This window comes from Chiloscyllium plagiosum, chromosome 1 (genome assembly GCF_004010195.1).
Source record: "Chiloscyllium plagiosum isolate BGI_BamShark_2017 chromosome 1, ASM401019v2, whole genome shotgun sequence".
In the NCBI taxonomy this organism is placed as follows: Eukaryota; Metazoa; Chordata; class Chondrichthyes; order Orectolobiformes; family Hemiscylliidae; genus Chiloscyllium; species Chiloscyllium plagiosum.
Window position 1 is genome coordinate 30,358,375 of NC_057710.1, and position 9,677 is coordinate 30,368,051.

At 42.2% G+C, this 9,677-nt stretch overlaps 1 protein-coding gene across 3 annotated transcripts in view; it reads right to left on the minus strand.

The window, feature by feature from the left end:
- Positions 1-407: 407 nt before the first annotated feature.
- Positions 408-9,677, minus strand: part of c1h18orf25 (chromosome 1 C18orf25 homolog) — a 48,994-nt gene continuing 39,724 nt past the window's right edge. For 2 of the 3 annotated variants that reach the window (XM_043713288.1, XM_043713464.1), the window contains exons 2-3: positions 6,372-6,472; positions 408-1,318 (exon numbers count right to left, since the gene is read on the minus strand). In XM_043713288.1, coding sequence (XP_043569223.1) covers positions 487-1,236 — 750 coding nt within the window. In that variant the 5' untranslated portion in view covers positions 1,237-1,318; positions 6,372-6,472 and the 3' untranslated portion in view covers positions 408-486. Of the gene's footprint in view, positions 1,319-6,371; positions 6,473-6,898; positions 6,943-9,677 lie in introns of those variants that run through there. The other variant, XM_043713374.1, reaches the window with a different exon arrangement.

Genomic DNA, 9,677 nt, shown 5'->3' on the forward strand with positions numbered 1-9,677 from the left:
GGAATTTAAATGCCCACTTATAAAGTCAAAGTCTGTTTTTAACAATGGCCCCATTTCATGCATACTTCAATTAAAAAAAGTCAAAAAGCTGTGACTTTATCAAATGTTCTTGGAGGCTGAGGCACATAGCAACACTTGATATTATTCCCCAAAGCAGGAGGGGTGCAGGAAAAGGAACTGTATGTAAAAGGAGACGAAAATGTAACAGCGGTATCATGGGAAACCATGAAATAAACATGATCTCTCCAACATGCAGTTTAAATCAGTTTTTTTTTCCATTCCAGATTTTATGCTCTATTTGTAGAACAGAAAACCAAAACCCCTGAGTGGCTAGGCTGTTATAACCAACAATATTAATAAAAACCATCATAAAACAATACATAGATTACAAATTTTTATTTTATTTTGAAAGCAACCACCTAAAAGCAAGAAGAAGTTAACTTCAATCTTTCCTGAATTTTTAAATCATTGTTGCAAAGAAGTTTCTTAAATACCTGGAATCTCTGCACTAATCGTCCTCTTGCCATTTCCTGAGACCTCATCCTCTGATGAACTTGTGCTGGAGTCACACGTCAAGTCACTATCACTCGTACTGCTGTCCTGCAGCAACGTGTACTTTTTCCTGGCTGCCGCTTCACGTTTCTGCCGTAGTAATCGTATCCGTTCCTTTTGTTTCTGGGTTCTAATCTTTGACACACGGCCATTTTGTTTGTCATTTGATGAGCGATTCTTCTTAGGAGCCATGGTTGACGTTTCACTCTCAGACCTGGATCGTCGTGACTTTCTGCCGATCGCGGGACCAGATCCAGCCGAAGGATCTTCGTCCGCAGCCGCATTTGCCTGAGGTGCCTCATTCTCCTCGACAGATGAAAGTGTGTCAGAGTCTGCCAAATGACCACTGGACGAAGGAGAAACCATGCACTGATTTGAAGAGTCGCTATCATAGGTTCCGCCAGTTGTTTGTTTATCACCATCTGCAGATGGAAGCTGGGATTCAGAAGAGTCTTGCCCAAGTTCCATCAACAAACAAGGTTCAGTAGACAGTCCACTTAGTTTTGGTGGACAGTTATGATCGTCTTTTCTCAATTTGGCAGATGAGGTCTTTTTCTGAAATGACCCATCATCTTCTTTATTGGTGTCACTAACTTTTGTCTCAATACCTTTCGTTGAAGCATCAGCTTCCTCAATACCATCCTGGGATGACAAGTCTGCCTTCTCTGCTGCTTCCATCTTCATGTCACTTAGCTCAAGTACTCTTTATCAAATACCATAGGGCACAGACTGGCACAGGATTAAGATTTAAAGAAACCAGGGAAACCTATAGAGAACAAAGAATTCATAGATCAGGTAAAGAAAACTCTTCATTAGATAAATTTGTTTTCACTTGTGCATATCATTGTACATTCAACTCTGACAGAGATTAGCTCAGTTGGCTGGACAGCCAGTTTGCAGTGAAGAGAGATTCCAGCAGTGCAATTCAATTCCCATATTGGCTGAGGTACCTTTCTCAACCTCTTTTTCTCAACCTTTCCCCTCACCTGAGGCATGGTGACCCTCAGGTTAAACTACTACCAGTCACCTCTCTCTAATGAGAGAGCAACTGTATGGTCTGGTCGGGTTATGGTAACTTTACTTTAACATTATTTAACCTGACAATAGAGAATATCCATCATCTTGCTTAAGAAACCACACAGGAAAGAAATTCTTTCATAAAAGTTGATGACAAAAATCTTAAATAAAATCAAAATGCTAAAAGCCCTCACCAGGTTGGGCAGTCCCTTTAAAGGGCGAAACTGAAAGAATATATCATAAAGCGCTACAGGGCCGATGAGTAGCAGAAGTTTAATTTAGATAAAAGTGAGATGTTGCATTTTGGAAAGGAAAATTAGGGTAGGACTTATACACTTAATGGTAAGGTCCTGGAGAGTGTTGCTGAACAAAGACCTTGGAGTGCAGGTTCATAGATCCTTGAAGGTGGAGTCACAGGTAGATAGGATAGTGAAGGCGGCATTTGGCATGCTTGCCTTTATTGAGCAGTGCACTGAGTATAGGTTAGAGAGGTCATGTTTCGGCTGTACAGAACACTACTGGAATACTGATCTCCCTACTACAGGAAGGAGGTGTGAAACGTGAAAGGGTTCAGAAAACATTTGCAAGTACAATACAGCATTTAAAAGGCATCTGGACGGATATATTAATCAGAAGATTTAGAGGGATATGGGCTAAAAGCTGGCAAATTGGACTAGATTAACTGAACTAGATTTAGTTTGGTCGGCATGGACAAGTTGGAGCAAAAGGTCTGTTTCCGTGCTGTATATTTCTATACACGTTTGGAATATTGCAGGCAATTCTGGTCTCCCTCCTATAGGAAGGATGTTGTGAAACACGAAAGGGTTCAGAGAAGATTTGCAAGGACGTTTGGAGGATTGCGGTATAGGGAGAGCTGAATAGGTCGGGGCTGTTTTCCCTGGAGCATCAGAGGCTGAGGGGTGAGGGGCATGAATAGGGTAAATAGACAAGGTCTTTTCCACAGGGTGGGGGAGTCCAGAACTAGAGGGAATAGATTTAGGGTGAGGGGGAAAGGGGTAACTTTTATACGCATGTATGGAATGATCTGTCAGAGGAAGTGGTGAAGGCTGGCACAATTACAACATTTAAAAGGCATCTGGCTGGGTATAAGAATAGGAAAGTTTAAAAGCGATATGGGCCAAGTGCTGGCAAATGGGACTAGACTAATTCAGGATATCAGGTTGACATGGATGAGTTGGATCAAAGGGTCTGTTTCTGTGCTGTAATCTCTATGACACCATGTCATCAGAACTGATCAGATGAAAAGAAATCACAGGTTTGACATATTAATACTATTTCTCTCTCCATAGATACCGTTAGACCTGTAGTGATTTCAGCAGATTCTATTTTCCATAATTCATAACACCTTCCTCTTGTTTGATATACAGTGTCTGGCAGTGTTAAATCAATTTTTCTCATTTTGTTTCCTGTAGGAGACTTGCAGTTTCAGTTTTATATAATGGAGGTTCTTGCTAACCTGCTCATAAGTGTTTAAAAATGTGAACCTATCGTATATTCTCAGATGTACAGTTTTGCTCACTTCATTCGGTTTCCTGCTCAGTCCAAAGATGTACAAATCAGATGGATGGGCCATGCTAAATTGCCCATAGTGTCCAGGGATATGCAGGCTAGGTGGACTAGTAATGGGAAATGCAGTGGTACAGGGATGTGGTGGTTATAGATGGGATGCTCTTCAGAAGACTGGTGTGGACTCAATGGGCCAAATGGCCTGCTTCCACACTGTAGGGATTCCATGCACACGTTTTAGAACTGTTCCCTGTTTTGGTGGTGGTGGTGATTGGAGAAAGGGATGCTGAAATCATGTTATGTGTTTTTTCCAGAAAAAATGCAAATTAAAGAAATGCTTAAAGTTGAAGTGCCGGTCTCAATTTAGCCTCATGTTGGTGACAAAATATATTTATTCTGGGCGTAATAATAGTTCAAATATAGAAGAGGAGGAGAGATCAACCAAGTGGAGATACACAATATTTCCAACCTTTCACCTATTAAATCCCTGCTTTTGGTAGAGAAGTATTCAGTATAAAAGATTGGTTGTTGAAAATCCAGGGGAAGACTTTGGGATCAGGGCTGGGGAAATCCAGCAGAGCAGAGGTATGATGGAAGAGAGCCGTGGTGGCGGGGAGCATGGAAGGGAAACAAAGGCAAGAGGGCTTCTCAGTTTCTGCGCCCTTCTTCCCGGGTCCTGGGCTCTCCCTGTCACTCTACTTCACAATTAATATGCTTATCTCTCTGGCTTATAGAATCATGGAATGCCTTCAATGTGGAAATAGGCCTTTCGATCCACCATATTTTCTGACCCTGTGAAAAGCATCACCTCTACCCTAACTCCGCATTTACCATGGCTAACCCACTGAGCCTGCACATCCCTGGACACTACGGACAATGCACTTAACCTGCGAATCTTTGGACTGTGGGAGGAAACTGGAGCACCCAGCAGAAACCCACCCAGAGAAACAGGGAGAATGTGCAAAATCCACAAAGACAGTCACCAGAGAGTGGAATCGAACCCAGGTCTCTGACACTGTGAGGTAGCAGTTCTAACCACTGAGCCACTGTGCTGCCCTTCTGGGTTCTCTTCCCTTCTGAGTCCAGGGTTTCACTGCCCCACTCACCCTCTCCCCACCACTAAAGACCAGTTCAAAATTGCACACAGTCTGTGTTATGATGGCAGTGTTTGCTTTGGCAAATAGAATTAAAGAGAATCCAAAGGGTTTTTACAAATATATTGAGGACAAAAGGGTAACTAGGGAGAGAATAGGGCCCCTCAAAGATCAGCAAGGCGGCCTTTGTGTGGAGCCACAGAAAATGGGGGAGATACTAAATGAATATTTTGCATCAGTATTTACTGTGGAAAAGGATATGGAAGATATAGACTGTAGGGAAATAAATGGTGACATCTTGCAAAATGTCCATATTACAGAGGAAGAAGTGCTGGATGTCTTGAAACGGTTAAAGATGGATAAATCCCCAGAACCTGATCAGGTGTACCCGAGAACTCTGTGGGATGCTGGAGAAGTGATTGATGGGCCTCTTGCTGAGATACTTGTATCATCGATAGTCACAGGTGAGGTGTCGGAAGACTGGAGATTGGAAAACGTGGTGCCACTGTTTTAGAAGGATGGTAAAGACAAGCCAGGGAACTATAGACCAGTGAACCTGACCTCAGTGGTGGGCAAGTTGTTGGAGGGAATCCCGAGGGACAGGATGTATATGTAGTTGGAAAGGCAAGGACTGATTAGGTAGAAGTCAGAAGGTGGTGATGGAGGGGAGTTTTTCAGACTGGAGGCCTGTGACCAGTGGATTGCCACAAGGATCGGTGCTGGCTCCTCTACTTTTTGTCATTTACACGATTTGGATGCGAGCATAAGAGGTACAGTTAGTAAGTTTGCAGATGACATCAAAATTGGAAGTGTAGTGGACAGCGAAGAGGGTTACCTCAGATTACAACAGGATCTGGACCAGATGGGCCAATGGGCTGAGAAGTGGCAGATGGAGTTTAATTCAGATAAATGCAAGGTGCTGCATTTTGGGAAAACAAATCTTAGCAAGATTTATACACTTGGTGGTAAAGTCCTAGGGAGTGTTGCTGAACAAAGAGACCTTGGAGTGCAGGTTCATAGCTCCTTGAAAGTGGAGTCGCAGGTAGATAGGATAGTGAAGAAGGCATTTGGTATGCTTTCCTTTATTGGTCAGAGTATTGAGTACAGGAATTGGGAGGTCATGTTGCGGCTGTACGGACATTGGTTAGGCCACTGTTGGAATATTGCGTGCAATTCTGGTCTCCTTCCTATTGGAAAGATGTTGTGAAACTTGAAAGGGTTCAGAAAAGATTTAGAAGGATGTTGTCAGGGTTGGACAATTTGAGCTATATGGAGAGGCTGAACAGGCTGGGGCTGTTTTCCCTGCAGCGTCGGAAGCTGAGGGGTGACCTTATAGAGGTTTACAAAATTATGAGGGGCATTGATAGGATAAATAGACAAGGTCCTTTTCCTGGGGTGGGGGGAGTCCAGAACTAGAGGGCATAGGTTTAGGGTGAGGGGGGAAAGATATAAAAGAGACCTAAGGGGCAATGTTTTCACGCAGAGGGTGGTACGTGTATGGAATGAACTGCCAGAGGATGTGGTGGAGGCTGGTACAATTGCAACATTTAAGAGGCATTTGGATGGGTATATGAATAGGAAGGGTTTGGAGGGATATGGGCCGGGTGCTGGCTGGTGGGACTAGATTGGGTTGGGATATCTGGTCGGCATGGACAGGTTGGACCGAAGGGTCTGTTTCCATGCTGTACATCTCTATGACTCTATGTGAACTGGCCCACAGTTGTGGCATCAGCAAATACTGAATACCGCTAGACTATTAATCCAGAGGTCCAGATAATATTCTGGGGACTTGTCATACCAGATGGTAGAATTTGAATTCAACAAACATCTGGAATTAAGAGTCTAATGAAACCACAAAACCATTGTAAATTGTCAGAAAAACTCATCTGGTTCACGAATATCCTTTAGGGAAGGAAAATGCTGTCTTGACTGGGCTGGTTGACGTGTGACCAGATCCACAATAATGTGGATTACTCTCAACAGCCCTTTGATCAATTAGGAATGGGCAATAAATGCTTGCAAAACTAATGACACCCACCTCTCAGCATTATTGTACATTATATATATGGCCAAGATAAATAATTTCCCTGTAGTCTAACATAGAACTAAAAACAATGATAAAAATACAAGAGCTCAAACTCCAGAACTTACGCCAGTTACCTAAAATGAGCAGGAACCTACCCGGCAGAATGAATCGTACAGCAAACCTTGAGGTATTGCTCAGGATTATTTTCATTTTGAGTTCGAGCAAGATGAGAATACAGGAACCATGGTCCAAAAACCTAGAAAAGAGATAGCGTTATTTGAGTGAGGTAAACCAGCTACAATTTTTATTGCTCTTTGAAAACTGCTAAATTCATAGGTTTAAAAAAGAAATCTCCCCCAAACAACATTTTTTTCCCACTCCCCTGAAGGCCATGACTGCTGAAATTAACTTGTTCACTGGGGCATGAGAATTCAAACACTTAGTATTAGCAGACTAACTGGAGCATTATTAGCTGAATAATTGAATACATATAACTGAAAAAGTTATAGTTATGCACCTTCTGCAGCAATCAATGCAAAATGTTCAAAAGCAGGAAATATTGCTGATTTCTATTTCGAATGCTGATTGTTAAATTAAATACAAAGGACCCTGGACAGTCACTTTAAATCAAAGAGACTACATTGAGAAAGCAAATGTACTACTTGCAGATACCAATACTTACAAACAAGTGGCGATAGACCCGACCCCACAACTAGAGAACCGAATCACACCCCTACTCAAAAATCTTCAGAAATCTGGAGAAATGAATAAGACCAACTTTCAAAAAATGAAACCAAACAGATCCAACACACCATGCTTTTACGGATTAGCCAAAATTCACAAACCAGGAGCCCTGCTCAAAACCACAGTCTCACTTACTGGAACACCTACTTATAGATCGGCCAAGGAGCTACACCCAAAGACTAAAACACTTAGTAGAAAACTCCTGCCACTCCATCCACTCCATCCAAGAATTCCTGAAGACCAAAGAAGACACCAAGATTGAAGAGGATGAAATAATGGTTTCCTTTGATGGAACAGCCCTGTTCACATCTATCAACATCAACCTGGCCAAGGAAACACTGACTACATTATTAAAAGAACCAAAGACACATACACCAAACACCACCAACTTCATCAGCAAGGACAATATCATCAAGCTTGTGGACCTATGCCTTTCACCCACTTCCTCTTCAACAACAAAACCTACAGACAAACCAACGGAACACTCATGGGATCTCCAATATCAGGATTTAGCAGAGGCAGTGATGCAGAAGCTGGAACAAACAGCTCTGCCAACCATCCAACCCAAACTTTGCGTCCACTATGTTGATGATACCTTCGTCATTACTAAACAAAAATTAGAGGAAACCTTCAAGACCATCAACAATACCCTTACTGGCATAAAATTCACTAAAGAGGAGGAAAACAACAACAAACTTGCCGTTCCTAGATGCCACAGTAGAGCGAACAGCCAATAGGGAACTTCAAATCAGCGTCTACAAGAAAACAACATATACTGTACAAATACTGAACTACAGAAGCAATCATCCCAACATCCACACTGAATACAGTGTATTAAAAAAGAACAGGTGCCCAATGAACATAGTCAGCCGACTGCTTAGCAACAAACCCCAACAAGCAGACAAAACATGTCCAGAAACCCTCGCCACTCTCCCCTACATCAAAGACATCTCTGAAATGACTACCAGATTACTCAGACCCATTTGCATCATGGTAGCCCATAAACCCACCAACACACTAAAACAGCAGCTAATGAACTTGAATGACCCTACACAGACAACAAACAAAATTTACAAAGTACTTTGCAAGGGTTGTAACAAACACTACATTGGACAAACAGGCAGAAAACTTGCGACCAGAATACATGAACATCAACTAGCAACAAACAGATATGACCCACACTCACTGATATCCTTACATACAGATGAGGAAGGACACCACTTCAACTGGGACAACACATCCATCCTCGGACAAGCCAGAGACATGCACGAGATTTTCTAGAAGCATGGCATTCCAATCAGAACTCTACCAACAAACACATTGAATGGGATCCCATTTATCACACCGAGAAAAAGAACAGGAAATGATGTCACCAAAGGAAACGACACCACCAACCCAAGAAAACCTAACCACATAAATAGAAAGCGGGCTATGCCAGCAGTGCTTCAGCCAGAGGCTCACTGAAGATATTATCTAGTATGGTGATAAAATGTCTGAAAACAAACCTTCCAGCTCAGCGGGCAAACCTACGTCCGGAACCTCCATCTGAGCTACAAATCTTCTCAAAACACGCTAGTACAGTTGAAATCAAAATCAGATTATCAATCATCTCGCTGAATGGAGGATCAGACTCAAAGGGCATACTCATATAAACAAGGAGCATAAGTATGCATTTCAGCCCCTTAAGCCCCGTTTTCTGCCATTCAATAAGATCACGGGTAATCGGTTTGTTAACTTAAACCTGCATTTCCATTTACATCTTTCAACCTCTTGCTTAACAAGAATCCACCTACATCTACCTCAAAACTATTCAAAGCCTCTTTTCCTAGCAAGAGGATGGAAGCAGAGTTTGAAAGACCCATAAACCTCAGCCAAAAAAAAGTTTCATCTAATTTAAGTTGGCTACCTGTAACTTTTAAACAATACCCCCAGTTCCTATTTCCTACAACTACTTTGCTGTTGGAATACACAGGACTCCTTACAAGTTTATTACCTAAACAGAGTCGTTTCAAATGTTTATCAAATACCAGAAGATTTAATATTACAGTTTTACATCATTGATGATTCCTAAAAGCACCAATACTTCATAGTTGCATACAGTCTGGCTATATGTTATGGGAGTGCAATGCAAGATAGAATAATCATAAGCATGTTAGCAGACAATTTTAAATCTGAAGATGTACTCGATCTACCATGATTTACAGTTAATTTGGAGAGATTGAATAACCATGTCCAACTCTTGGGAAATAAGGCAGGGCAGGTGACTGAGGTGTCAGTGGGGGAGCACTTTGGGGCCAGCAACCATAATTCTATTAGATTTAAAATAGTGATGGAAAAGGATAGACCAGATCTAAAAGTTGAAGTCCTAAACTGGAGAAAGGCCAATTTTGACGGTATCAGGCAAGAACTTTCAAAAGTTGGGGGCAGATGTTGGCAGGTAAAGGGACGGCAGGAAAATGGGAAGCCTTCAGAAATGAGATAACAAGAATCCAGAGAAAGTATATTCCTGTCAGGGTGAAAGGAAAGGCTGAAAATGTGTTGCTGAAACAGCGCAGCAAGTCAGGCAGCATCCAGGGAACAGGAGAATCGACGTTTCGGGCATAAGCCCTTCTTCAGGAATGAGGAAAGTGTGTCCAGCAGGCTAAGATAAAAGGTAGGGAGGAGAGACTTGGGGGAGGGGCGTCGGAAATGTGATAGGTGGAAAGAGGTCAAGGTGA